Source organism: Polyergus mexicanus, unplaced genomic scaffold, assembly GCF_030449975.1.
Source record: "Polyergus mexicanus isolate NDT 795.1 unplaced genomic scaffold, iyPolMexi1.0 SCAF_7, whole genome shotgun sequence".
Classification (NCBI taxonomy): Eukaryota; Metazoa; Arthropoda; class Insecta; order Hymenoptera; family Formicidae; genus Polyergus; species Polyergus mexicanus.
Genome location: NW_027223327.1, coordinates 110464 through 138257, shown reverse-complemented (window position 1 = coordinate 138257; position 27794 = coordinate 110464). Strand labels below are relative to the sequence as shown.

The 27794-nt window shown below is 30.9% G+C and overlaps 7 protein-coding genes and 3 long non-coding RNA genes across 19 annotated transcripts in view; 2 read left to right on the top strand and 8 right to left on the bottom strand.

The window, feature by feature from the left end:
* The window catches only part of Hecw (Hecw ubiquitin protein ligase), a 4347-nt gene extending 4316 nt beyond the window's left edge, over nucleotides 1-31 (bottom strand). Inside the window, 1 exon segment of the mRNA XM_070299047.1 lies at nucleotides 26-31. Coding sequence (XP_070155148.1) covers nucleotides 26-31 — 6 coding nt within the window.
* On the bottom strand, nucleotides 31-2086 carry LOC138934720 (uncharacterized). The gene is made up of 3 exons (XR_011447174.1): nucleotides 1490-2086; nucleotides 256-493; nucleotides 31-175 (listed from the first exon to the last, which is right to left on the bottom strand). It is a non-coding gene; the product is annotated as an uncharacterized lncRNA (long non-coding RNA).
* A 1475-nt stretch (nucleotides 2087-3561) lies between these two features.
* Nucleotides 3562-5840, top strand: Snap29 (Synaptosomal-associated protein 29kDa). Of its 2 annotated transcripts, XM_070298741.1 has the most exons (3): nucleotides 3562-3851; nucleotides 4292-4692; nucleotides 4928-5840. In XM_070298741.1, exons 2-3 carry the CDS (start codon nucleotides 4432-4434, stop codon nucleotides 5456-5458), a joined length of 792 nt encoding a protein of 263 aa, XP_070154842.1. In that variant the 5' UTR covers nucleotides 3562-3851; nucleotides 4292-4431; the 3' UTR covers nucleotides 5459-5840. The 2 variants fall into 2 exon arrangements, with proteins under 2 accessions (XP_070154842.1, XP_070154841.1); XM_070298740.1 differs by lacking the exon at nucleotides 3562-3851 and having other exon boundaries at nucleotides 3867-4692.
* A 588-nt stretch (nucleotides 5841-6428) lies between these two features.
* LOC138934719 (uncharacterized) lies at nucleotides 6429-8525 on the bottom strand. Its single transcript, XR_011447173.1, has 3 exons — nucleotides 8417-8525; nucleotides 7982-8117; nucleotides 6429-6926 (listed from the first exon to the last, which is right to left on the bottom strand). It is a non-coding gene; the product is annotated as an uncharacterized lncRNA (long non-coding RNA).
* Nucleotides 8526-9127: 602 nt separating this feature from the next.
* Nucleotides 9128-13136, bottom strand: LOC138934632 (uncharacterized). The gene is made up of 4 exons (XM_070298591.1): nucleotides 11868-13136; nucleotides 10865-11054; nucleotides 10131-10345; nucleotides 9128-9663 (listed from the first exon to the last, which is right to left on the bottom strand). The coding sequence occupies exons 1-4, from the start codon at nucleotides 11880-11882 to the stop codon at nucleotides 9520-9522; spliced, it is 564 nt and encodes a 187-aa protein (XP_070154692.1). The 5' UTR covers nucleotides 11883-13136; the 3' UTR covers nucleotides 9128-9519.
* A 94-nt stretch (nucleotides 13137-13230) lies between these two features.
* On the bottom strand, nucleotides 13231-17071 carry LOC138934630 (alpha-tocopherol transfer protein-like). 5 transcript variants are annotated; one of them, XM_070298590.1, is made up of 5 exons: nucleotides 16965-17052; nucleotides 14771-14842; nucleotides 14385-14700; nucleotides 13877-14240; nucleotides 13231-13521 (listed from the first exon to the last, which is right to left on the bottom strand). In XM_070298590.1, exons 3-5 carry the CDS (start codon nucleotides 14666-14668, stop codon nucleotides 13264-13266), a joined length of 906 nt encoding a protein of 301 aa, XP_070154691.1. In that variant the 5' UTR covers nucleotides 14669-14700; nucleotides 14771-14842; nucleotides 16965-17052; the 3' UTR covers nucleotides 13231-13263. The 5 variants fall into 5 exon arrangements, with proteins under 5 accessions (XP_070154691.1, XP_070154688.1, XP_070154690.1 ...); XM_070298587.1 differs by having other exon boundaries at nucleotides 14771-14899; nucleotides 16965-17041; XM_070298589.1 differs by having other exon boundaries at nucleotides 14771-14864; nucleotides 16965-17023.
* Nucleotides 17072-17638: 567 nt separating this feature from the next.
* On the top strand, nucleotides 17639-25763 carry LOC138935134 (uncharacterized). Its single transcript, XR_011447218.1, has 3 exons — nucleotides 17639-17749; nucleotides 23279-23459; nucleotides 25411-25763. It is a non-coding gene; the product is annotated as an uncharacterized lncRNA (long non-coding RNA).
* LOC138935132 (alpha-tocopherol transfer protein-like) lies at nucleotides 18961-21492 on the bottom strand. Of its 3 annotated transcripts, XM_070299556.1 has the most exons (5): nucleotides 21188-21487; nucleotides 20574-20870; nucleotides 20061-20206; nucleotides 19843-19952; nucleotides 18964-19332 (listed from the first exon to the last, which is right to left on the bottom strand). In XM_070299556.1, the coding sequence occupies exons 2-5, from the start codon at nucleotides 20855-20857 to the stop codon at nucleotides 19075-19077; spliced, it is 798 nt and encodes a 265-aa protein (XP_070155657.1). In that variant the 5' UTR covers nucleotides 20858-20870; nucleotides 21188-21487; the 3' UTR covers nucleotides 18964-19074. The 3 variants fall into 3 exon arrangements, with proteins under 3 accessions (XP_070155656.1, XP_070155657.1, XP_070155655.1); XM_070299555.1 differs by having other exon boundaries at nucleotides 18961-19332; nucleotides 19843-20164; nucleotides 21188-21492; XM_070299554.1 differs by having other exon boundaries at nucleotides 18968-19332; nucleotides 19843-20206; nucleotides 21188-21484.
* LOC138935130 (alpha-tocopherol transfer protein-like) lies at nucleotides 21639-23492 on the bottom strand. 2 transcript variants are annotated; one of them, XM_070299550.1, is made up of 4 exons: nucleotides 23354-23492; nucleotides 22910-23207; nucleotides 22415-22778; nucleotides 21639-22045 (listed from the first exon to the last, which is right to left on the bottom strand). In XM_070299550.1, exons 1-4 carry the CDS (start codon nucleotides 23481-23483, stop codon nucleotides 21788-21790), a joined length of 1050 nt encoding a protein of 349 aa, XP_070155651.1. In that variant the 5' UTR covers nucleotides 23484-23492; the 3' UTR covers nucleotides 21639-21787. The 2 variants fall into 2 exon arrangements, with proteins under 2 accessions (XP_070155651.1, XP_070155652.1); XM_070299551.1 differs by having other exon boundaries at nucleotides 23277-23367.
* LOC138935131 (alpha-tocopherol transfer protein-like) lies at nucleotides 24738-26816 on the bottom strand. 2 transcript variants are annotated; one of them, XM_070299552.1, is made up of 4 exons: nucleotides 26708-26816; nucleotides 26100-26404; nucleotides 25265-25628; nucleotides 24738-25165 (listed from the first exon to the last, which is right to left on the bottom strand). In XM_070299552.1, the coding sequence occupies exons 2-4, from the start codon at nucleotides 26381-26383 to the stop codon at nucleotides 24905-24907; spliced, it is 909 nt and encodes a 302-aa protein (XP_070155653.1). In that variant the 5' UTR covers nucleotides 26384-26404; nucleotides 26708-26816; the 3' UTR covers nucleotides 24738-24904. The 2 variants fall into 2 exon arrangements, with proteins under 2 accessions (XP_070155653.1, XP_070155654.1); XM_070299553.1 differs by having other exon boundaries at nucleotides 26100-26410; nucleotides 26712-26802.
* Between the last annotated feature and the right edge of the window lie 978 nt (nucleotides 26817-27794).

The window sequence follows — 27794 nt, the reverse complement described above, 5'->3', positions numbered from 1 at the left end:
AAGCAGTGGTATCAACGCAGAGTACTTCCATCGTCTCGGGATCACTGCTTGTCTTTATGATAAGGCCTACGATATACTTTTTTATACCTTCGCACTGATTTCTCGGTAGTACTTTCCATCGTGTCTTTATAACTTGCTCCAATATTTGCAAGCCATAATATTTTGTTTGTTGATTCTGCACGAAAGCACGATGATAGAACTATTTGCAAATAGATATATGCGCAACCAACAATGAGAAATATGACCAACATTTACCTGCGAATACTCTAGAATAGTATCTACCCGTGTCCAAGCATTTGGATGTTCCTTGAGAGTTGTTAACACTTCTTGAGCGACTCTTTGTTGCTCACCTATTCCAGTATACATACATCCTACTATATTGTCGAGAAGTGTTATATCCAATTTCTGATTGAAGTCCAATAATTTAGATGCTTGCTCAGCCAAAGTTGCCATTGTATCGTGTAATTATATATTCTTCCGTACCTTTTATTTTCTAAATGGAAAATGAAGAGAGAAAGAGAGAGAGAGAGAAAGAGAGAGAGAGAGAGAGAGAGAGAGAGAGAGAGAGAGAGAGAGAATGTGAAAATGTTATATTTTTAATAATGAAATGCTTACACATAACATGTTGATTGTACATATTGATTTGTATATAGATTGGCATACAAATATACATACATATATACATACATACATATATGTATGTATGTATGTATGTATGTATATGAATGTGTGTATGTATGTAACATAATGTATTTATGTAACTTTTATTTTTATAGATTCAAGATTTAAAATTTTCAATTTATAATTGTAAATTTTAAAGTGTGCAAACAGTACAGAAAAAAATTGGATATATATATAATCTAAATAAACAAGTAATAAATCCTGATACACGCGAGATTTGCTTTTTAATAAATAAATCCTATCGTGCTTAATTAGAAGTTTAGCGCGTAGAAAAGTTTTCATTGTGCGATCAAGTGATACTAAAGCGATAAAAGTCAACGCCGTATACTAGAAACGTTTGAGGGAATTTTAGAATATGCAGAATCGAGAAGATTTGTCGCACGTGTCCGTATTAAATCGAAAATGAATTGAAATAAATTGCAGCATGTCAAACACGCGCGATAAAGATAAATATGAGACGAATATGAATTAAAGTCGAATAAAAGAAAAGAAAAGAAAAAAAAATCGTTTTTATTATTAACATGCCGCAGGAGAGGTCACCGTTCCGTCCGATCTAACCTACATTTGACAATCGGAAGCAAGGTTATGTGAATCGTTGCGAACATAAATGATCACACGGAAAAGTAAACAATGTAGTGTTGGGACACTAGAGTCTAATAAGGAGGACGCAAACTGCGACGACGGGAGGTCCGCGGGATCCGTTTCGTATCGGCGTCCCTGCATAGGGAGTATTCGACCGTTGCCGTTGCGTCGTCAACGTCGAGCAACGGAGTCTGTGAAGAGTCGCGAGAACAACGCGCCAACTTACCGTATTCACTCGCATACACGACGATTCTCCGTTCAGGAATTAAAAAAAGCACACGTTTCACACCGGCGATTAAGGTATATCGACGAAAATCACAAGCATAAAGCGGCAAATATATACACAACTGCCGATTCCCGCGCACGACCACTTTCGTACCTCGTTTCACGCACTCCAACGCAGTCATTCCTCACCATATCGTTCTCGCTCTCTCCCTCTTCATCCCCCCTCCCCACTCTCTCTCGCGCTCTCACTCTCTCTCTCTCTCTCTCTCTTTCTTTCTTTCTTTCTTTTCTCCCACTCTATCTTTCGCACGTATATACAGTACTCTCTCTTTTCTCTCTCTCTCTCTCTCTCTCTATTTCCCTTTTCTGTCTCTCCGCTACTTTTGCGACGGTCAGTAGCGAGGAGTAAGAGAGATTGAAGTTTGCGCGATATACCCACCGAAACTGTTCTTCGTCGTAACTCTATGCTCTTGACCACATACAAGCCGCGTCTCACTCTCGCCAATCGCCCGAAACAAAGTGTCGAAGGCGCGTTCGCAGCTACTACTACTGCGTCTTCCCGAAAATCCAACCTCAAGATTTTCGAAAATAATAACAAGATGGCCGAAAAAAGTTTACGCGACCATTGCAGACAAACCGCGGCGACGATTGGTTTTACTATCCGCACTCGGCCAATCAGTGCGACGCTAAACGACTGTTTCTGATGCCGCCACGGCAGCTTCGTCTGACATCATGTATGTACATACACGTGCGCTTCGTTTTGACTTGAGAATCCATCATTATCGCGCAACGCGCGAATAAAACCGTGAAATTAATAATATAATACAAATCTACGATAATTATATGATAATTATAAATATTGGAGAAACATTTTTTTTTCTCTACAAACAAAGAGATGTTAGTATACGTACGTCGATATATCTGTGATTTTGATATGATGAAAGTTTTTGGCAGACTTATACATATATTGCAAATACAAGATAAAAATTTATTTTTTCATACAACATCGCAAACACAAACTCAAATTGTATAATACATCTTTATAGTAGTAAATAAGTTTTATTCGTGACATTTCATCATATTAAATAAAAGATTAAAGATTTATTTTTAGCATTGTAAGACAAAAAAGAGAGATGTCGATTAGTTGAATTTTAACTTAAACAGTGTATATATATATATATATATTACTTTTCATAAAAATACAAAAAAGTAGCTTTTCCAAAAAGAGAGAGAAAAGTAGAAAGAATATCGCTTTATTTATTTATTAAGCTTACTTATCGAACATTCTATATATATATATATATATATATATATATATATATATATATATATATATATATATAATCTATATCTATTAAACTTAATAATCGTTAATTAACTGGAAGAATAAATTTCCACGTACAATGATATAATTATTGTATATGGTATAATAAATTTGATGTTGTATCCTGTAAACTAATCAACAGTAAAGTTTAATGCGGCGTCTACAATAGAGATTTTAAGCCCTAAGCTTTAAGAAATTGACCAATCAATCACAATCAAGTATGAAAAGAATACTCGACTGTGATTGGTCAATTTCTTAAGGCTTAGAGCTTAAAATCTCTATTGTAGATGCCGCATAAGTCTCATGGGTAAAAACTGGCATTTTCGGATGTAGATGTTTTTGCATTATGACTGTTGGTTAAATAATTTAAGGCTAAGCTCCAAAACAGTGTAAAATTTTCTTTCTCTCGACGCTCAAAAAAGTTTCGAAAAAAGTTTCGGTCATCGGAGTAAAATTTTTCTCGGAGAGTTTGGACGTTTTGGAACATAGTTCAACAAGTTAGGAGGCGCATGTTTGGACACAAACTTCTATAAAAGTCTGTAATCTATGGTTCTTCAAATTCTGAGTCATGATGTACGAATATCTAGATATGAAATACGATCGGCTTGGATATCGATTCTGTAATTCAAGTGAGGACGAAAAATTATAAAAGCGAGCGAATTTACTAGGTTTGGACCAATAAAATTATAAATTTACTAGGTTTGGACCTATGAAATTATAAATTTTCAAATAAATTCACTCATTTTTGTAATTTTCATCATTTGAATTATAGAATCGATAGACTCCCCCTGCATACAGGACGCGGAAATGCCGCGCAGCAAAAGGCGACGCGGTAGCCAATCAATTTTTTGCTCTAATGGAAAAGTTGTAAGTTGATTGGCTATCATATCTTCTTTTGCCGCGCGGCAAGCGTTTTTGCGTTGGGTGCAGAATACTTGTCAATACCACAATAACCAATCGGGAGTTCCAACCGGCACATTCGACAAATTTGTACCGATTGGCTGTATGTATATATGGATAAAAACATTTCTAAAGTTCCGTAAGTTTTTCCTTTTACAAAGTTATATTAGTCACATATTCTAATACGATAAAACTGGTCAAGTTTAATGTTTCTCTTTACGCATTGAATTTTATATATGATACAAAAAGTATATATATGAAATGTGGACTGTTGTCTCTCTGTCTCAAGGTCCACGTCAGTTTTCTCCGTTAATTTCACGGACTCTATATAACGTGTATAATTTCCAAATTAAATTGTAATTCTGAAAAATTAATTAGCACGTACGACCAATGTCATATGGATGTTGAGTCTTTTTGCATTCGAAACTTGGTTCGTCTGGAGCTCTGGAGTTCTGGAGCCATCTGGAGCTCTGGGGGTCTGGGGCTCTGAGGATCGTAGGACCGTGCATTCTGGTGATCCGTATGAACAATAATGTATACATATATGTATATACATATACATACATTGTTGTTATGCAGTAGTCAGTAGCAGCTAGTAGTCATCAGCAAGCGTCGAGCGAAGAGAGATAAACGGGCATCGAAGATAAATTTGATTAACAAATCGCCAACAATATCTCGTGCGTGACGGAAGGCGGAAAGTGGAAAGTCGAATCGAATAAATGGCGGGCCACAATTATCTGAGTGATCCGAAAAATCCATTCTTTTCGTTGGAAGACGACGTAGATGATGAGACATTTCTGAAAAATGCGCCAGCCAGGACTCTCCCCGCTGGGCGTCAGAATTTTGACAATGACATAACGCAGAAACACCAACAATTGTTGCAACGTAAAAAAGAAATAGAAGACCGCACGATACAGTCTTCGGAAAGATCCGTTTCGCTTCTGAGAGACTCTGAGCAAATTGGTGTAGCTACAGCTGAGGTAATAATAGCTTGTGTTATCGCATCACTGTAGATAGCACGGCAACTGCTGATATACACAATTTATAATTACGCCTAAGTAAGCTGCTCAATATATTTCCCTTTCTTGTGTAAACATTTATATAATAATATACAATGAATATAAGATAAATAAATTGAACTTTTCCATGATGCATTTTGCATAGCCAGTGACATACACGATATATTATAATATTTAAATTTTATTCTGTTTTCAGGAATTAATCAGGCAAAGAGAACAATTGCAGAGAACAGAAAAGAGACTAGATGACATTAATAGCACATTAAGATTTAGTCAGAAACATATACAGGGCATAAAGAGTGTCTTCGGTAGTCTGAAAAACTACCTCGGTGGTAAATCTATGGATGCGCCAATACCATCGACAAAATTATCAGAGTCTTCCAGTTCTGGATCCGTAACATCTCCTGCACTGTCCAACACATTAGAACAAGTACAAAGTAACATTAGCAATTCGTATTCATCGACAAAAGTAAAAGAAAGTTACAATGCGCGTGACAACAATCTTGAAGATGTTAGACCTGCCAGTGACAGAGTAACCAAAGCTTTAGAGCAAAATTTAAATGACATGAGTGGATCATTGGCAAGACTGAAACATTTGGCAATTGGCTTATCTGAAGAAATAGACTCGCAAAACGATCTGATTGATAATATTACCGATAAAACCGAAAAAGCAGATATACTGCTGCAACAGCAAAATAAAGACATGTTACATTTATTGAAGAAATAAATTAGAAAACTATCATACATCGAACTTTTTGCTTATCATTGAATACGATTAACTATACTTTTACAAAATATAGATATAATACAGTGAAATGAATCTTTGAGATGTTGATTTATACCGTTGAATCTAGGGTGTGACGGTCGTGCAATAATATTATGCAGCATTTTATAGAATTTTTCATAAAGTAATTGCGAATCTTTACAATATAATTATAATAATACAATAGTGTAGAATGATCTATTGTTAATAATACATCATTCTTTATAAGGAAGGAATCCATTTTGCGAATGATTGTTGATATTATAAAAATACATGCAATATATCTTTATATAATGTATATCTAAATACAAATGAATAAGATGCACGAAGAACTTTTGTTTCTCAAGATTTTGTAGCTTTTTAAGACGAAAATTTTCTATGATAAACATTCGTGTATAATAATTATGTTCCAAATTTTGTTTTTGTTTGTTATCGATATAAAAATACATGATTTTTATATATTTTATATATATGCGCATTCACATTTTTATATAATAATGAAAAGGATTATGAATTATCAGTGTTATTTTGATTATTTTTGATTTTTAATAAACTATCAATATTATTGTGCATAAATTACATAATGTTTACATATGATTCATTTCTTTTTATAAAGGTATCCAAAATGCTCAATATGTAACTAACATGAATCTCTAGAAATACTTTTCATATAGACACATGTTTATTCAAATTTTTTTATGGTTTAAAAGTATATTATAAATGCGCTATACATATAAAAGATAGTTTATGAATGATTTATGAATCAAAGCACGATAATATGCAATAGGATAGATGATAATTGAATATAGTTATAATTTGGCAATTTTTCAATGTTATCTTTTTTTCTTGTTTTTATATAGATACTAATATTGTGTGTGGGAGAAAATAATATATCGACATTACATTAATATACATGCAAGAAAAATGTATATGTTTACGAGTAAAATTACACCTATATTACGTGACTGCCAAAATTATTTATTGAAAGTCCATACAATTTTGTGTTTCTTTATTATATTTATTAAACCAAGATGTTTAATACTTGTTAATGTTGTAAAAATAAAACTTAAGAGAGAATGTCTGTTTCTTTTATCTCTCTCTTTTGTCCAATGTAATTTTCAAGTCACATGCTATGTTGAACTTTCATGTTATTGTATAGTTGCAGTTTAGTAAATTGCAATGTAAAGCTTGTGATTGTGTTAAAGGGTTTTTTCACATCTATTTTTATATCTCGTGTCTTTAGAAAAGTGTATAGAACGACTTATTTTACTCATCTCGTGTATATAAAACAAGGTAAAACGTTGTAATTTTTTATGTAATATGTGTGGGCAATAGAGAGACATAATAATAACAATCACTGCAAGTGAAATAATAATTTGAGATTTCTTCTAAGTATTTCAATCCGTTGCCAACTTTCTTCATTGTTTTCTGCCTAAAACACATGATTAATTGGGTTTTATTATATTTACAACTTAAAGATTATATACATATATAAATTGATATATTGTGTTTATAACACTTAATAAATTAATTTTTTTTTATATATTTTTTATGTGCATGATATCTATATATGTTCGTATATGTACACACACACACAGATATCTTGCATAATGTATAAAAAAATTAAAATATATTTGACATTATACATACGATACATTAATTTATAAATTTATTGTGATAATTTTTCTACTTAATTGTTTTTGATTAAAATTTAAATATGTATCAATTAACGAAGAGGTATCTAGAGTTGTGATGTATATACTTGTGTGTGTGCGTGTGTGTGTGTGTATATATATGTACGTACACTCTAATGTAGGAAAGAAGAATCGAGAATCAATATAATCGAAATTGCGCGCGATTAAAGGTACCTTTTCATATTGACGCCGAAGATGACACGTGATCAAAAATGACGAATTGGTATTTTTATTTTTAGTCACGTGATGTTTTTTGACGATGAGATGAGCATCGAGTGCATAAACGTAGACATGAATATATCTATGGTCGAATGTCTGCATGAAAAGAAACCTTCAGAATAGGAAACGTTAATATGGCGCGGAGATGATTCAGATAATTTCCACGCAAGTTTGATTTTGATAAGTGTTTAAAAGTTTAAATCAATACAAAAAATATACTTGTGCATTAATAGAAAACTAAATTTTAAAAAATGTTTTTTCTTTTTTTGATCGAAAATTATAAAATGGGAATGCTCTCTTAATAATCCTCTTAATGAGTTTAATAAAATTGGTACGAGTGACGTTAAATGTTTGAGCACAAGCCTGCCAAATCTCATTTCATTTAGCGCGTAAAATTATTTTTTACGAAAAAATTATTTCACGGCATTACTCAACTTAAAGCCTGTAGAAACAAAATATAAGCAGACAGAGAAAGACGCGGAGAAAGGAAAAAAGGAGTGAGAGCGCTCGCATGTAAATTAATTCGCTTAGATTGTAACAAATGTTATTATTAGAGGGCTTAATTTTATTTTACCTCCATTTATACAGATTTGCATCTATGAAGAGGCTGTGGTACTACTAGTACGTTGCATCCTATTGTAACAAGCTGCGCTTTTACGTCCTCCTGTAATCGCAGAAATTGGATTTCCCATGCTCATGCACATTGTTGTCTAGGAGGAAAGGTAAGTAGCATAAGAATATATTTTATGTATATATATATAATATACAGAGAGAGAGAGAGAGAGAGAAAGCAATATATAAATTCTCTTTTCTATCATACTAAGCATTTGCGTTAAATATTGCGTGTTCCAATCTCACTCTAATAATAGAGGAAATAAATTTAAGTTATGAGCAATTTATTGATAGATTTCTACATGTAAGAAATTTAACTTTATCAGAATTTTTGAAAAGTACGAAATGTGAGTTTTGCACTTATTTATACTTTTGAATTCTATGACATTTTTCTTACCACGATGCACAACAAAAAAAAGCAGAATAATTTGCTCAAGAAGCACTTCATCTTTTATCAGGATACTCGTTCGAACTAACATCGTACACGATGTCGCATAGTCGTTTTTATATCATTACAATATGATTGTGTGTGTTGTGTATCTTTCATCGAAAATTTTTTGTTTGCGCGATAGCATTTCCGGCACTTAGAAACAACGAGTTTTAACACTTTGTTCGCATTACTGCCCGCTCGTAATTATATAAACAAACTGCTACATACGAATAAATTGCACGCCGAAAGAAAAAATACAACAAATATAACAATTATTAGCGCGCGCAGCGTATTATTTATTTTTGTTGTATATTAGAATTTAGGAGACAATAAGTATAATATATAATACTTGTAATAATTGCAATAACTAACGCAATAATCATAATGTTATAATATTCAAAAATGATTCGTATAATAACCGTTGATTTCCATTTATTAACCCATTTATTGATTTATATGAAGAAGCACTTATGTATAAATCATATTTTGTATAAAAGCAGATGAAATTTATAAGAATAGTTGGTAAAAAAATGATATATTTATCTGCTTCTTGATTTTTTCTGCAAATTTCTGTCTCAGAGAATAAAAAGATAGGAATTTGTATAAAAATTCAATTCTTTTTTATTTTACGGTTATTGTTAAGATTTTTATTTTGTTACGGTAACTAATAGCCTTATTTCTCTCGTATTAGGTATCTGTCATATCTCTATAAATTCATCTATAAATACGACGATCGTTTCACTACAGTATATTTGTTTCATATTGTTTCTCTTTTTATGTCTCTAAAGTATTATTATTCGAATACATTAGGATTGCGACTATAGAGTCTTAAAACCAACAACAAGCACACATTATTTTGTTATAGGTTAGCAAAGATTAAAAATGTTTATTCATAAATCGAGCGACAACATTTCTCCATCCTCTCGAATCAGCTTAAAAAAATCATAATGAGTATATTTATGAGCATTAATACGCATTTCTGAGACGACGCGCGATATATTTCTTGTTATTAAAGTATAACAAGTCTTGTTATTAAGTTTAACATGTCCGATGATCATCTACGATCTACGTCATTCTACGTCATTGGCAACGGAAGTTGCCTCGTAAGCCAGTCGTTCAGCTTCCCTTTGCGCAGCGATGGCTGCGTGTTGTTCCGCGATCCTGTGATACAATTCATCATGTCTGTCCTTCGCTCTTGCCACGCTGGCTGAATCCTGCCGAGCAATTAAGTAAATCAAGCAACGGAAAAGAAAGAAAAACATAAATAATACAAAAAAAACGCAAAAGCGCAAATTGCGCGAGCAATTTACTTAGATCTTAAACCATTCTTCATCCAGGTATTTAAATTCTTGAAAAATGTGAACGTATTTTTCAGGCACAAAAAATAATCAAATTGCTTCTTTATTTTTCTCATCAGTTTTAGAAAACTAACACTGATTACAATACGGAAAGGGTCTGTAATTATTGTTACAATTTTAAACGACACAATATCGTCGATGTACTAGATACTAGATAAAAGTAGAAAATCAAAGAGTCAAAAATAAAGATAGGCTATGTAGAATTGTCCTTTTTTTTTTTTTTAAATTATAATTGTCAAGTTTGTTTATGATTTGAAAATAAATTTTTCAGTTTTTTTTTGTCTTTGACGGATTATATATCAATGGATGTATAAAACAATTACCTGTGGCAAATTTATTGGAACATTATGAGCGTTTGCTTCCGCGATCTTTTGGTAAAGACGCATATGTTTCTCCTTAGCTAATCTTACAGCTTCCGAATCGGCGGGTTGAGTAAGAGTGTCATCAAAGTTGATCAAAACAGGATGAAATCCGTTTTTATCAGCCTTGTATTCGACTGTTCGTACTTTGTATTTTGGATCGACATACGAATATGTTCCTGAAAAATATACGCGTATTTATTAAAATGTCGTGACTGCAGAAATTATCACTACAATCTTTTTTTCTAATTATTGCATCATTAAAGATTTTTCCCGTCCATTATTCAATCATCGCGCGTTGAATCAATCATTCATTTACGTTAGAATTAATTTCCTGCGTGTTACAATTTATTTTTTTGAAAAGAAAAAGAGATTATATAGAAAAAGAAAAGGAAAACTGAGAGAAACATAAGACGTAAGAAGATGGATTTACAAAATATATCTGTTTTATTTTAATATGATATTTCAATTTGCATAAGTGACGAGCTACGTCTTTTTTAGTTTATTCTTAGATTAAATACAAATAGGTTTGTGATCGATAGAGAATCGTAATTAGTATTAGCAAAATAATGAGAAATGATTGAGACAGATTTAGGTATTTAGAAAGAAATATGTAGAGATCTATATCTCGTCTTTGGCGTTTAACACGCGCTTTAATCAACGAATACATATGGTGTACATATATGAACTGCGGTTACCGTGAATAATTCCATTTCCATCTCCGACTTCTTGATGAACGCGATCAACGTGTCCCGGGTATCGTCCTGCTTCATATTGGAAGTTGTATGGCTTTGGTGATGGTGGTGTTATCGTTATCCGGTATTTCGGTAGAGTATGTAATACATCCGCCAAACAAACGTTAACGAAAGCGGCGGCGGCAGTGACTATCTTCAAAATTTAATGTATAATATAGTAATAATGCTTTAATAATATTGCTGATTCTAATAATATAAATTCCGTAGACGTGTATCAAAGTTTAAAATTAAATTAAAAGCAAAAATTATATTTATATTTATAATATTAATATCTTTCTAAATCTATTAATTTTGATAAAAATAATTTTTAAAAAGTCTATTCTTAAAATTTTCTTGGTAAAGAAAAGATTAGATTCTATATATGTATATATATATATATATGTATATATATATATATATATATAATATATATATATATATATATATATGTGTGTATGTATATAATACTTTTTATATAATACTTTTTATATAATACTTTTTTCTAATCAAGCAACAGAGCGACAAAAATTTTAACAATTAGCGGGAAACGAATGATATGTCTAATATTATTCATTACAAACGTTGCAAGAAACGCAACAACGTAGCGCATAACTAAATGTACGTATCATTACAATTCCAGATGAGTGAATTGTGAAATCAACCGGTTATTTCATCATGAAAATCGTTATATGTTTTGAAGGATCTTTTCACATGGGACCATATTTATTCGGATAATGTTTTTTTTTTTTATATATATATATTTTCTTACTTTATTTTAAATAATTTCTCTTATTCAGAAATATTATATTATTGCCGTAATAATATTATTACCGTACAATGAAGTAAAAAAACTAAAATACAAAAAAAGAAATTGCAAAAAGAATATCTGCGCATTAAATGGAGGGCGCAGAGATTTGTTCGAAATATTTATATTATTAATAAACCGTAAATTTTTGTGCATACTTACAATTAAGTGTTTCATTATGGGACAAAGTTTAAATTGTTTATCTGGATCGATATGTTCACGTGCGCGTGTTGCCGTTTACTGCAAGGCTAGCTTGATGGTGAAAGTATTATAAGAAATCCTGTCGCAAAAGAGGTATCGCGTAAAGATCTCTCCACAGCACGATATAACTTTCAAATATGACACATAAAATGTAAACGAAATGAAATTTGTAAATAAATATAAATAAAAACATTTAAATTTTTATATTATCATGAAGACAAATAAAGACAATCTCTCTCTCTCTCTCTCTCTCTCTCTCTCTCTCTCTCTCTGTCGCTTAAGCAAATAATTTTGTATTATATAATATATATTAACCAGAATATTAACAGCAACTACAATTGTCAATTTATTTTTACGATAATTCTCTATTTTCTGCTATTATACTGATTTCGTTATTAGTTTACTAATTTTATTTTATTTTTGTTTGTTTGTAATCAAACTGAATAAAGAAGAAGAGAATGTAAATTTTTAGCATATATAAATAGAAATAGAAATTATTGCTCATTTTTTATTAATGTTTATATTATTTTGTTTGGATTAAATTGGCTGTATTATATTGGTTACATTTAAACGATATAGTTGATTATGTGCTAATGTCTCGTGCATTTTGTACAGTATTTATTTAGATATAAAAATCGAGATGTCTCGCGTTTTATCAAAATGTCATGCATTATGTGAAAAGATGCACGACCATGTCAAACGAGATCAATTTATCATTAATCATAATCAAAGTTAATTATGTGAAAATATAATTATACAATTATATAATATGTCTATATTACAACAGGATATATTGAACTAAACACAAAAAAACAAGTACTTTTAATATGAGAAAAGCATGTCTTAAGATCCTTTTTGACGTAAAAATTTTTTTTGATATAATTATGAAAAGAATGATTAATCTTACTTATCTTGTTTGAAAGTTGCAATCAATAGAAAAGTTCTATCTAGACAGTTTATTTTTATGATCAATCAAGGTAATCAAGTTCGATTATTACATTATACGCACATCAAAAATAGGCACAAAGGATAAATAAGAAATCTGATTAAAATATATGACATTAATAATACAATATAATGTCAACTTCTTATAATCTATATCATTTAACTCTTTTTTGTGCAATTGCAATGTGTTTACCTATTATATGTGTTTACAATATAATCTTTCAATGGCTAGTAGCACGTATTGCTATCGTCGTACTGCATTTGATGCTATTGAAATTTGTTAAATATTTAGTGCTGATAAATGTGTTGTTAGATTATTGTTTTTATTTCTAAAGATTGGGGAGACTATTGTATGTTGAAAATAACTCGAAATACCGTCGACACTGTAAAAGATTCAAAGATTATTATTTGATCAATCAATTTCGAGTTTCTTAAAGCTTCCTTCGACGCCAAATAAATCCGTAGCTGTCTTTGCTTTGCCGGGTCGCAGCGCTTCATTGACACGATGATTAACTTCTTCCTCTTGAAACCAAGTAACGTGATCTTCCAATTTTTTTATCTGCTTCTCGTGTAACTCCTGTATCGGGCCGGCCTGACCGCCCGCTTCATTCGGAAGAACCTCGAGTGGTACGAATTTCTCCAGAGTGTCGTTTGTAGTATGCATATGGAACTAAAATTCATATATAGTTAGTGAAATGTATGTTTTTTTTATATACTTCTATTTTACTTATCTTAATTTTTTAATAACTAAGAAAAAGATACACACATATATTGCGAAAATAAAGTATTTTCCTTTTATTTATTCAAAATAAAAGATGATTTAAATAGAATGCAATTTGTGCGGTGATATGTTTTTTTAGTCATGTAAAATATTATATTTTTAAAAACGCATATTTTCTCTAAAAGAATTTATGTATATCAAATATATAAAAGATTAATTTTTATATTCTTTGCTTCTTTTAAATATGCAATTTCGGATCTGTCGACGAACGCTGTATGCATATATAATTTAATTACAATCTTACCATATCCATCAGTTGTTTCTTCATAAAGGGTCTCATCATATTCAGAATGACATCGATTACCGGAGAAGCATTCATAAAGTGGAAACCCTTCAGCCTAACCGGCAAACCCTCTTGTAAATAGTAAAGGAATTTCTTAAGTCCCATGGGACTCAAACGGCCAACGTGACCGAAAGAAACGTTTTTCATATCGAATAATATTACGTGGCCGTTACAGGTACCCTGCGTATAGAGCCACAAATCTATTACCATATTTAGCAATTTCATCGCGTCGTTATAAACAAAGTGCGACGGCTCGCTATCCAGTAATCTTCCGTAGATGATTTTGTAGCCATCTTTAGTAGTTCCTTCCAAAATCTGTTGTGTTCTGTTGATAATTTATAAAGGCCGTCTTTATTCTATACGCGACATTTCTCCTTATACGAGAAACATTTATCATATTTGTGCATATGTAATATAAATATAAGTCGAAATAATATGTATACACGTATATATACATATACATACTTACACAATTTGCTTGCTTTTTTTGAGTTCCTTATTGTTCGTCAAATCCCGATTGCAAAAGAACTCGGGTACATGTGTCCTAACTGTGAAGAAGGTATCGATAGTGGTCTTTGTCGGCTCAAGTCGGTAATAATTGCTGTGTAAGAACAATGCTAATTCGCTGTTTGATACCTTTGGCAAATGAGGTTGTTTCTCACACCATTCTCTCAACATTTGTATATCCGTTTCTTTTAATTCAGGATTTCTTTTTAGCTCCTCTTCGAACGGCACTAAATCTATCGAAGCCATGGTTCACACTGTCGATTTCTTTATCTAGAGAACTAAAATTAACATACTTGAAAAAATTCTCGTTTTTCGAACATCTTTTTATTCATGTGTCTATTAATATACCTGACGAAATTGATCACGCTTCTCTAGAAGATTTTGTATAACGGAAAATTGCACGACGATTTATTGTATTGTCTGTATATATGTTATAGACACACTAATCGTAAGTACACATTATGTTAGATTATCCCTCTTTAAAAAAGCATATTATTGATATTGTTGCCTCTTTTCCGCGATGCTGATTAGTTCGCTGTGCTTACTTCACTGAGCTGTCATTGTAGAGATCGTATATTTTGATAGTTTGTAGAGATTACGTATTGCATATTTATTACACGACACATGCATATAATTTATTTGCATAATACATAACTTATATATTTACATAAACTGGTTTACCGAGCGATTCGATAACTATACATATTGCGCGCGTATAATATTGTAAGCATATCGTAACACTATTATAAGTTGGACTCCCTATGTATGGTATTTCTACGCTATACGATGTTTCGTTATGAGTCTTTATTTTTAATTGGCGCAATTTCTTTGATATCATTATTTCTGTGGAATTTTATAAATACATTTATATAACAGTTTATGGCACGTATACTTGATTAATTTATAGGCGCGCGCGCGCTTGTGTATGCGGGTGTAAAAGTGCGCATCTGGTTGGATGTGTATGCGTAATAATATACGTCTAAGTCCTGTGTCACACTACGTATTGCGAACTTGGATCGGATTTGGAGTACGGACTGCGAATCGTCATTCATCCAATCAGAACGAAGTAGCCAAGGATCTGATTGGATGATCGACGATTCGCAATCCGTAATCCAAATCCAATCCGCGTCCGCAATACGTAGTATGATACGGCCTTTATGCTCTGGTCTGTACGATTCTAAAGAAAAAAAGAAAAGAAAAAAGAAAAAGAGAGAGAGAGAGAGAGAGAGAGAGAGAGAGAGAGAGAGAGAGAGAGAGAGAATAGAAAAGGGAGAAAGAGGGAGAAAAAGAGACGAATAGAGAAAAATATGTATATAAATAAATAAATAACTAAATGTATATATGTATGCGCAAAGCATTAGTGTTTAATGTGAAAGACTATGCAATCAAAAATAATGCAGTAATGTTTATATTGACAACACATAATATCTATAATATTATATTATAACATAATATAATATTATGTTTGTTGTAAGCAGCTATCAAACAGAAAGTTTGTATTTAAAAACTTAAAAAATTTATTTGGACGACAGGCAATTAATATATCCGTTATGTTTTTTTGTATAGTAAATAAATTTATCAACATTTTAGAAATCTAAAAACATATTTCTATATTTCTATAAGATATCTCCCAAGATATCTTTTTAATTTTTAATTTTTAGTTTTTAATTCTTATCAACGATTGTTAATAAGCATGCGTATTAATTCTTATGTAATATGTTTTGTATATTTATTTATACGACACGTGCATATAACTCATTTACATAATAACTTTGCACTGCAAATAAGGACCCAAAGTGGGCCGAAACGTTTGGTTTAGTTAAATTATTTATTAATTTATGTTATGTTCATTAACATCGTTTCTTAAAGACATCACACACATTTATTACGCTCTAAGTACCGCGTCCGGGCTCTAATTAGTCTTTCCCTTTTTTTATCGATTGCAATGTTTCAGTTGGCCGCTTAGATTAAACAATTTTTAGATATTTTTTGAATTATTAGAGCTAATTTTGAAGCATATTGATTATTTTTGAGGATATAATTAATGAGCTTATTTTTAAGAATTATACATAACGTCAAATATGAGTGATAAACAAGTTACATACCTATATCCACAAGCAATAATCGATGTACTTTGAAATTGGATATCAAATCAAATATATTGCATATTCTGACAGTTATTTCCTGTGTATATCGTAAAGATGTTTAATGAAATGTTTAATGAAATGTATAGACATAAGTATAGACATAAATTATATAGATGTAGCTCATTAATTTATTCAAAATTTACCAACGACTAGAACAACACAACGCGCGCTTCGCGCGCGCCATTTATTCATTTTCATTAAATATTTTTAGCGATATATACACAAAATAACTCTCAAAATATGCAATGACAGCCGTTTACGAAGTAAGCGCAATAACAGAACCAATCGGCATCGCGGAAAAGAGACAACAATACACTTCGAGACTTTCGAGTATCGACATAACATGTCTTTTTTAGATGGGGATAATATTGCGCGACCAAATAAATTAATTTCACCTCGAATATGCGTGTACGAAGATTAAACAGATGAAAGGATTCCGCTCGGCAACTCGAGAAATACTGATTGAGATTTGTATTGAGATATAGACCTTTTAAGCCGCATTGGAATCTGATAATGAGCACGTTTCAATACATGTAACATGCCATTTTCCATGAATAATGGGGGAATATACGTTGAAAATTCATTTGCATTAGACATCGAAGTACGTCGAAGTAATGTCGAGGTAATTAATGCCACTCAGCAAAAGCGAGAAACATGCAATCTAAAAATCGTGTATGCGATATTTATCGCAATAATTTAAACGCTGTTGTCGTAATAATGTTAATAATTCATTATATGGATACTACTACTTGTATACATACACGCGCGCAAAACTTTACATGCAATAATCATCATCTAGCATTTTTCATTACGTATGCATGACTCTATACATATTTTTAGAAGTGTATCTCTCATAAAAGTGAAACATAGCAAATCTATTAGAATGACATTGACAATAAGAAATATACAAGTCAGAAAATGGCGTGAAAATAGTGTTTGTCATTGGCATGCTAAAGATTGCATTATCATACGTTGATAAATAAGTATTAAAACGAATGTAAGAAAAATTACATCACGATGTATCGTCAAAATTCACGACTTCATGACATATTTAGCGATTAGTCGACACGATTTGATGGAGACGACAACATCTTTAGTAAATAACAGCGATAGAGGAGAAAATATAGTTTATAGTTTATATTATCAACAAGATAAATATATATTTTTACATCTAACGCAGGTATCGTTGAATTGTATTTTGTAGAATATTATGGCCAAATTTTAGTGAAAAGGACGTAATAACTATTTTTTATTTATTACAACAATTTTTTATTTGTCAAATTCTAAGCGTCTCCCCCCCCCCCCCCGAAAAAACATCTCTTTAATTCAATAATAATGAAGAACACAATCCATACTCGTGTATCGCAAAATTATTTTTTGCCTCAGATTACATTTGCACGTCATATTTAATAGAATTTATCCTATCTATTAATATCGATAGCATCGATTCTCATTTTATTTAGATATATACGTATATTTTAGTATACAATGGTTATTTGAAAATCTAAATTTTCAATAATCAATCTTGTTAAAAATAAACTGACAAATTAGTAAATTAATAGGAATTTTCACGTGTGACTCTTTGTCTTTTGAGAAAACAAGAATGCGTATATAGTATAGTTTAGAGTTTATAGAATGTATGTATTACATTTGTTTGTTAATTCACTTCAGGATTATAATATGTGCCTCATGATAAATTCAGATCGGTAATTTTTTACCGATCTTCCTTCTTTTTTCCTTACTTCATGCGTTATCTGTATGCTTTAACACATCTCTGAGAAATTCAACTGTGAAATCTTACGACTCGTCGTAGCCTGCTCATGATTATTTTATGTTTTTATAAGAATATGTATAATAAGCATATTTATCGTAACGATACGCATAATAAACAGCAGGGGAATAAACAGTTGATTTCTTATATAGCGTAATATAAAAAAAAAAAACCTGCTTTATCTCGTTTACCTTGATTTGTACATTACGCATAGCAGAACCGCTGGCAAGCGTGTATTTTTTTCTCTTTAGTTCGTCTCCTACCTGCTCGTTTGCGTGCCGACTCACATAATTTAAACAGCACTGGTATACAGAGCGTCGTAAAACCTCTGATTATATATTTTTTTTTGCAGATTGTTCCTCGCTCAATTTTATTTCTTTAGCAAAAGTACAAAAAATTATCATATTTTTCACTGACAGTGAGATTTTTTTTAAATTTTTGATAACGCTATATCTTTGTAATTAAAATTGATATTAAGATTCCGTTAAAGTAAGACGTTGATTTTGTAGGGGATTCTATATAATCGGTATAGAAATTATTCATGAATTGTACAGAGAAAATGACAAATTTGCATTAACAGGTTTTTTTTTTATTTTGGACATAAAATGCATGTGACGTACAACATTATATTGCAAAATGTAAAATATTTCGCATAAATAGAGTTGCATTATATAATATTTTCCAAAAATATTATATAAGAGCGCAATAAAAATAGGAGACATATAATATTTTTATTAGTCTATATCGAGTTTCTTAAAGCTACCCTCTATGCCGAACAGATCGCTTGCTGACTTATTCTTATCGATCCTTAATGCTTCGTTTACACGACCAGTCGCCTCGTCCATTAAAAACCATTCGCGATGGTCCTCGAGCTTTTTCACTTCAATTTCGGCCAGTTTGTACATAGAACCAGCTTTCCCACCTACCTCATTCGGTAATGAGTCTATCGGAACGTATTCGGAAGCGCTCTTTAACGATGAATGAAAATGTATCTAAAAGAGATTTGTCAATTGAGAAAAAGCTTTCGCGCGAGTGTAAAGTAGAAAGATTGAAATTAGTGTAATTTATGTGACTTTAAATTTTGTCGCGTTACTCCCTCCCTCCCCTCCCCAATAAATTACGGACATTACGGAAAGTTTACACACACACACACACACATACATATATTTTTTCCCAATTTAAAGCCGTTTCCGAAATCTAGGGATGGAGTCAGACTTTAGAGATACTCTGTATATATATTTTTTTATTTACTTATTTACTTTATTTCTTTATCTATAATATCAAAAATCTCTATATTTTGCATAATGTTAGGTCTGTGCGCGCTCAACTCTTTAGAGAAATAAATATAATCTTTAAAGAAATTATTTGCGATATAAATGCAATTTATATCAGCACTACTTGCGGACGAACTAGTCGGAAATGCGGTTACTGCTATTACGTAATCATTTCTCGGCAAATAACTAAAGCTGATTAATATGGATCTTGATTTTAGCGATATTTACCATATCTATCATCTCCTTTTTCATAAATGGTTTCATCATATTCATTAACAATTCCATAGCTGGTGGCGCATTTATGAAATGGATTCCCATCAGACGTATTGGTGCTGCCTCTTGTATGTAATATAAATATTTCTTTAGTCCTAATGGGCTGATTCGTGCGATATGACCAAAGGACAGTCCGCTAGCATCAGCAAAATAAATGTAACCGTTATTCGTACCTTCCGTCAGAAACCATACATCGCACACCATCAGGAAATATTTAATATTGTCATTGTAGACGAAACGAGAAGGATCGACATCTAGAAATGCACCGTACATGACCCTATAACCGTCCTTTGTTATTCCTTTTAGAGGAAGATTAGCCCTTTTTAAGCCAAAAAAATTTATATTTTAATTAAATTTATTAATATAATACACACTAATATATATATATATATATATATATATATATATATATATATATATATCAGATATATTAGTAGTATTGATTAAAGTATTGATTATATTGTATATGTCTTAAAAAATATAAACTATATAATCTTAATTTTTTTTCTTAAATTTACACACACAATTTACACATACAATTTGTATAATATATTTTACTTTTTTTATGTGTATGTGAAGATTTTCAAAGAAATATATTTGTATCACAAAATATTTTAAATTGCTACTATACACACGCATACATGGAACAAATTTTATACTACTAATATTAAAAATGATATGCTCACGCGATTTTAAAGGCTTGTCGCAATTCTTTTCCCCCAAGCGGATCCCGATTGGAAAAAAATTCTGGTACATGCGTTCTAGTCGTGTAATAATTCTCAATCGTGTTCTTTGTCGGTTGCATTCGATAATAGTTGCTGTGAAGAAACATCGCAAGAAAGCTGTCTTCAATTTTTGGTAAATGCGGTTGCTTTTCGCACCATTCTCTCAGTGATTGTATATCTGATAGTTTCAATTGAGGGTTCTTCTTCATTTCTTCTTCCAATGTAATGGATTTTATCATTGACATTATTGAAACTTGGCTGTAACGAACGTCTTATTTTCTAATATAAGCAATGATGTTGATTAGAGTTATTTTATTTGACTTTTAAATATTATACATTATTATTTTTTTACAGATTTTAAAAATTTTACAAATGTTATACATACAATATTTTAGAAATGTAGATTTTTTTATACTTTTAAATCTTTTATTTTTTTAAATTACTGATATATAAATATAACATTTAATATTATGTATGGTACACATGGTACACACGAGTTAATATGTACACGAATTGAACGAATTACTCAATAGTATCGTATTAATCAAATTTAAAAAAATACGGTATTATCTTACACTTCCTTTTCATTCGAGTCTCTCACGCGATTTTTTCAAAGCTAGCAAAGATGTTACGAACGGTACAAAGGCCTAGCGAGTACTGCTAGAATGCTTTTTTATTGCGGGTGTACGAGCCTAATTTGTATTATAAACCAATCGTAATTAGAGTAGCCTGTATGAAATTATGGATTGCGAAACGTGTAATATGGACATTAAATGATCGCAACATATACACGTCAAGATTCTCGTAGTGCATTTTTATAACACAACCGGAGAGAAACACTTAATTAAGAATTAATAACATATACTCCACGTAATAAACCATAATAATTCATCGAGTAACTTAATTATATAACTGTAATATATTATTATTGCCAATAATATAGTTATACATATATATATATATATATATATAATCAAATTAATTAAATATAATTAAATTACGTTTTTTCTTCTTTCTTATTCATTTGTACAAAGGTACATATGTTGATATAATGCGAGTTAAAAAAAAAAAAAATATCGTTTAACACAAGAATAAGATGCTCTGCGGCATTTACAGAGGAAAGCATAAAAAATTACAATTTTTATGTAAAGATATTTAATTTCGTATTTATTCGGTTAATCAATCTCCAATCTTTTAAAACTACCGTCCACACCGAATAAATTTTCCGTATTTTGGCATTTATCCACTCGCAGAGATTCATTCACCCGTCCTACAAGTTCGTCGTATTGAAACCATTCGCGGAATTCTTCCAATAATTTGATGTGCTTTGTAACTATTTCCTCGATAGATCCCGCTTTTCCGCCGTATTCGTTTGGCAAAGATTCGATGGGCAGAAACTTCTGCGCAGTCTCCAAGCTCGAATGGAAGTGCATCTAAAATTATATATATATATATATATATATATATAATTTTAGATGTATAATTATATATATATAATTTTAGATATATATATTTAATTTTAATATATATATATAATTTTAGATGTATAATTATATATATATAATTTTAGATATATATTTAATTTTAATAAATATATATAATTTTAGATATATATATAATTTTAATAAATATATATAATTTTAGATATATATATATATATATATATATATATATATATATATATATACACATAAACGAGTGGTATATATACATATATACCGCTCGTTTTCTCACTTTTTCTCCTTTTTTCATTTTTCTCACACATAACTGTAATATGATCGAAGAACACATTGCTAACTTACAAGCTCGAGCAATTCTGCTTTCGCAAAAGGCTTTATCATATTCAATAGCGTGTCTATTATGGGCCCAGTATTGAATATGTGTATAGCTTTTAATCGAATTGGGCTAGCTTCTTGTATATAGTATACTATCTTCTTCAGATTCATTAAATTTAAACGAGCGATATGAGCAAAGGATAAACCCGATGCGTCTATGATGACAATTAGTCCCTCATTGGTGCCTCTTATCAGATTTTGTACTTCACATGTCATAAAGAAATACTTTATACATTCAAGATAGTCAAATTTACTTGGATCCGGATCCAAAAACTTGCCAAACGTCATAATGTATTCCTTTTTAATTTTCTGCTCCAATGGTACAGCCGCTCTATATATGTTATCGGAAGAATCTTTTTTATATTATTTGGCATAATTTTTCTTTATAAGAAACTTTATAAAATTTTTATAACATGAATATTCTTTTCGATATTAATAATTTAACACGAATGTGAAACTCACACGACGGTAAAAGCCTTCCGTAGTTCTTTCCATGCAATCGGATCTCTATTGGAGAACACTTCCGGCATATGCGTTCTTGAGGTAAAAAAATTGTCTATTGTCTTTTTGGTCGATTCTAGACGGTAATAATTGCTATGAAGAAATAAAACAAAATAAAACATCTCTATTTTTGGTAAATGAGGTTGCTTGTCCGTCCAATCTTTCAACATTTGCAGATCTGACATTTTGAGTTCCAGATTCCGTTTGAACTCTTCTTCTATAGTGACGTATCGAGTCGGCAACGTTACACTTGACATGGCTGTAATAATATTTTTATTCAGTAAAAAGAGTTATATCACATTACGATATTTCTTGATCGTTTATTTACAGATGAATCTGTCCTATAAATCCAGATAATGTAGCGCAGAATAACGATACCACGCACGAGATAAGTCGACAACTTACTGATTTCTCGAGGAGAATGTTCAAACGTTCCCAACACGTTGAAAAAGCCGTCCAATGCAAGAATGATTGTGCTAAAAGATTGCGCAGCATGCAGAAAACATTCTACGTAATATATTCTATACATATACATATATATTCGCAATATCAAACAGTGAATGTCAGATTTCACAACAAATGAGGTTCAACATTATTAACCGAATAACAAAAAACATATTGTTTTTATCTTATTTAAACGACGTGTTATCTCATTGCCATCTTGGCCAATCTTATTTACATATCTTATTGTTAGTTAGATAAACTCTGTTTCGGTTTTTTCTCTATATGTATAGATATAATAACGTAAAATATATTATAATTCAGTTATGGCTGACGCTTTTTTAAGAACTCGATTGACAGAATTAATATACCCTATGTGCATACAAACGTGCGTATGCAGAGTGTGTATCTCATTAATATAACGATTATTCTTATCTCATTAAGATTTGTAATTACGGGAATGTCAATTATATAAAAAATATATATATTATAGATTTTCTTCTTCCAATTTTATATTTTAATAACACGCTTAATTGCGCTTGACGAGCAGAAATGCCACAAGATTATCATAATTTGAAATCTTGAGTAGTAAAGTTTTGCTTATATAACTTGGATTTTGTATAATACGCGGGATGACACTACGATTTTTATCAAATGTCATCTATATCGGGCATTATAAATGTGTATAAATAGTTTTGGTAAATATTCGGATTAATCTACACATCACGGATTGTTTTAATTTTCATATATATTTTGTAGAGAGTACATTCCTAAATAATACACGCTTTATAATAAAATTGAACTATATCAAGGTCAAGATGAAGATTGGAGCTAAATCCTATTTTAATCTTAAAATGTTATTTTTACAATATTTCAAAATCGCATATCTCTGGAACCAGAAGAGAGAGCCATAAAATTCAAATCATGTACTTAGGAATGTATCTTTTACAATATATGTAAAAATAAAAATGATTCATCATACGTGACGTGTAAGTTAATCCGAATATTTACCACGGTTTCATTTTAACTTTAATATATATGATATGTAAATTATAATATCTGTGGATAAAAAGTATCATTAACGTTTTAAATCTCTTTATCAGTCATTTAGTAAATGTAAATCAATATAATTTATTCTAGATTTTATATACAGCGTGTATTTTTTAGCTGTCATATATTGCATATTATTATTTTGGAATAAAACTTTTGATCTTGCTCTAGATTCTAGATAATCGGGGATCACTCTTGCAAAAACACTTTTAATTTTGGATTCATGAATTCAAATTAAACTTTAGATTATATCGGTATCATCGTTATTATGCGTCTTATTTATGTTACTAGCATATAATTGCGTTATAAGCGTCGCATCTTTTATTTGTTCTTTACAATTATGGTGCACATATATTTGAAACATTACATATTTAAAACGAATGTAAAAATGCGAAAAAACAAAGAGATTTTAAATAATATTTGATTATTGGATGCGTTCTTGATCTAAAGAAATTGAGAAACAAGTCAATCTATATCGAGTTTTTTGAAACTTCCTTCGACACCGAACAAATCCATCGTCTTGCTTTCGCCCACTCTCAAAGCTTCGTTCACGCGACCTGTAGCTTCATCTTTCAAAAACCATTCCCGATGATCCTCCAATTTTTTCAATTGTTCCTCATATTGTTCTTTCAGCGGCTTAGCTTTTCCACCTAAACTTATGTCGCACGGGAACGCTTCCAATGGTATAAACTTTGCGACCGTATCCTTTGTTGGATGAATATGCAACTAAAAATATTTGTCATTATCAGACACATTCATACGTGCACGCACGTCCCCTTTCTTACACACACTATTCATAAATAAAAATATCTTAATTTTTCTCACCACGTCCATCAACTCCTTCTTCATAAATGGCTTCATCATCGCCAAAATGATATCCATAACCGCGTTGGTATTGATAAAATGCAGACCCATAAGTCTGATTGGTATAGCCTCTTGTAGATAATAAAGATATTTCTTAATCCCTATAGGGCTGAGACGACCAGCGTGGGTAAAGTTGACACCTTCCATGTCCACGACAATTATATGGCCCTTGGCGGTTCCTTCAGTATACAGCCACATGTCCATCACCATACAAAAGTACTTTATAGCATCGTTGTAAACAAAATGCGACGGTTCATAATCTATTAGTCTTGCATAGACGAGTTTGTATCCTTCTTTCGTTGGCATTGACAATGTTATCTGTGCTCTTTTTAAATAAGTTTGATCATTTTAAAGTACATGATTGTTGTGTATGTGTGTGTGAATTAATTGAATTATATATATTTATATACGTATGTAAAGGGAACATAAATTTAGATAATGAAAATAAATTTCATCTCTAATGTCGACTCTATAATAATCACTTAAAAAGAAATGAATGATTAAGTTATGATTAAATTTACGTTTCTTAATTTCAATGATAACATCTAATATGACATACACAAACATTTGTTATGCAACATTTTTTTATCCTGTAAATATTATAGTGCAGATTTCTCTATTTCAGACAAATGAGATCTTTTACGACACATTTGCGATCAATTATGAGAATTTTTATATCTAAAACGAAATATTCGCATTGCGAAATCGGCTGACGCTTGACATTATTTGAACACACTCACTAACACATTAAGAGAAGAAGCTTTTAATATATTTCAACAGATATTTGAATACTTACGTAACTCCAAATGCTTTTCTCAACTGTTTCGTTCCAAGTGGATCTCTGTCAGAGAAAAATTCTACAAAATGAGTCCTGGATGTATAATATGCCTCGATAGTGTTCTTAGCAGCTTCGATACGGTAGTAATTGCTGTGCAGGAACAACACGTATTCACTGTCTAAGATTTTCGGAAGATGCGGTTGTTTCGCGCACCAGTCTTTCAAAATTTGTATGTCGGAATCCTTCAACTCGGGATTTTTCTTCTTCTCCTCGTCGTAGGAAATTCTCTTGTTCAGGGACATGGCGTTTCCTTCAATCTTCTGCTAATTGTACAAAAAAATGTTTGACATTTTTTAAAAATGATGATTATTTCAATTATCTGAAATATTGTCTTTTTTAACTTAGATGTAGTCCTTGATAAATTTAACGAAAATAATGAAATTAAATTATTTTAATAGTATAAGACGCGAATAAATTTATTAAATAAGAGTGCTTTAAATAACATACGAAGGAGACAAAAGGCAATCGAGAGCCAGCGCGATAATTTGTGTGCTTATATTTTATTACAATCAAATTACATTGATATTTTAATTAACAATAAGTGATAGACACAATATATAGAATACTTATTTGTTCAAAGATTATGCGCGAATTCTGCTGCGTGCTCTTCTTCATCAACTCTCTGAAATATTACTATGCGCAACTATCCAAAGACTTGTATTTTAAGACACCAAGATAATAACAAAAGCGGTTAGCTTACTCAGCATAACTGTAATCATGAATTAAGTTCTTGACGAGAAAATTATTGGCTGATACTCAATTTTTCCAAGTCTAAAGAAAAACAGATGTGTTTTTCCTTTATATTTATCCTACTTTGTTATTTTATCTCATTATATTATTCATAATCGGATTTTAAAACGGCTAGTGAATTAATTCACGTCTGTTTTTCTTTAGACTTGGAAAGATTGAGTTTTAGCCAATAATTGTCTCGTCAAGAACTTAATTAATACTTACTAACAACTTAAAGAACTACAATCGTCAGAAATCATCATAAGATATAATGTCATTGCAGTAACCTGACGGGAATAATAATAATAATAATTATTATTATATTATTATTATTATTATTTGCTGAAGCAAAAAATCATTATGTCAATAAAAATAAGGAAAACGCACATTGTAAGAAAAACGCACATTGTTTTCCACATTAAATTACAAATAATTTAAATAATAATTAATGACTAAATAATTGTATATAAAGAAATGAGAGAATATATTCATCGTTTTATATAAACGTTATAAGTAAACTGATTAACGAGTACTTTCGTACTCATATGTAATATGTAATATAATAATATGTATACAGGTGTTCCGGAACAACTTTCCGTTCGTAAAATGACATATTCCTGATACAATTCTAAGACGATTTTTCCTTTATCAAAATTTGAATTGAAGCGTAATTTTTGAATTATAAGCAAAAATAGTTAACAAATCACACGTCGAGTACAGAAGACAGGTAGGAGCGGCGCGGTACGCCGCAGCTGACCGTCCGAGGTGTGATTACCGCATGAGATTATCGAAAACTAAATGTTTTACGAGATATATTATTTTTTATATCAAATTGTGTCAGATTAAGATATAAAATAATTCAAAAAGTACTTGATGAAAAAATACTTTATTATATTGTTTTGAAAAGCTCTCGAGATAAGCTAT

Coding starts and splice junctions, on each gene's coding strand:
- LOC138935132 (XM_070299554.1), bottom strand. CDS start 20,857: ATGTCAATGATAAAATCCATTACATTGGAAGAAGAAATGAAGAAGAAC. Junction 20,207..20,573: donor CGACAAGCCTTTAAAATCGC/GTGAGCATATCA, acceptor TGGCTTAAAAAG/GGCTAATCTTCCTCTAAAAG. Junction 19,333..19,842: donor AAAAGGAGATGATAGATATG/GTAAATATCGCT, acceptor AATCTCTTTTAG/ATACATTTTCATTCATCGTT.
- LOC138935131 (XM_070299552.1), bottom strand. CDS start 26,383: ATGTCCCTGAACAAGAGAATTTCCTACGACGAGGAGAAGAAGAAAAAT. Junction 25,629..26,099: donor AGAAAAGCATTTGGAGTTAC/GTAAGTATTCAA, acceptor TTATTTAAAAAG/AGCACAGATAACATTGTCAA. Junction 25,166..25,264: donor AGAAGGAGTTGATGGACGTG/GTGAGAAAAATT, acceptor AAATATTTTTAG/TTGCATATTCATCCAACAAA.
- LOC138935130 (XM_070299550.1), bottom strand. CDS start 23,483: ATGTATATGTATAGAATATATTACGTAGAATGTTTTCTGCATGCTGCG. Junction 23,208..23,353: donor ACATTCTCCTCGAGAAATCA/GTAAGTTGTCGA, acceptor ATATTATTACAG/CCATGTCAAGTGTAACGTTG. Junction 22,779..22,909: donor CGGAAGGCTTTTACCGTCGT/GTGAGTTTCACA, acceptor TAACATATATAG/AGCGGCTGTACCATTGGAGC.
- LOC138934632 (XM_070298591.1), bottom strand. Junction 10,346..10,864: donor TGGAAATGGAATTATTCACG/GTAACCGCAGTT, acceptor TATATTTTTCAG/GAACATATTCGTATGTCGAT. Junction 9,664..10,130: donor TTCCAATAAATTTGCCACAG/GTAATTGTTTTA, acceptor ATTGCTCGGCAG/GATTCAGCCAGCGTGGCAAG.
- Snap29 (XM_070298741.1), top strand. CDS start 4,432: ATGGCGGGCCACAATTATCTGAGTGATCCGAAAAATCCATTCTTTTCG. Junction 4,693..4,927: donor TTGGTGTAGCTACAGCTGAG/GTAATAATAGCT, acceptor TTCTGTTTTCAG/GAATTAATCAGGCAAAGAGA.
- LOC138934630 (XM_070298588.1), bottom strand. CDS start 14,668: ATGGCTTCGATAGATTTAGTGCCGTTCGAAGAGGAGCTAAAAAGAAAT. Junction 14,241..14,384: donor AAAAAAAGCAAGCAAATTGT/GTAAGTATGTAT, acceptor AATTATCAACAG/AACACAACAGATTTTGGAAG. Junction 13,522..13,876: donor AGAAACAACTGATGGATATG/GTAAGATTGTAA, acceptor TATGAATTTTAG/TTCCATATGCATACTACAAA.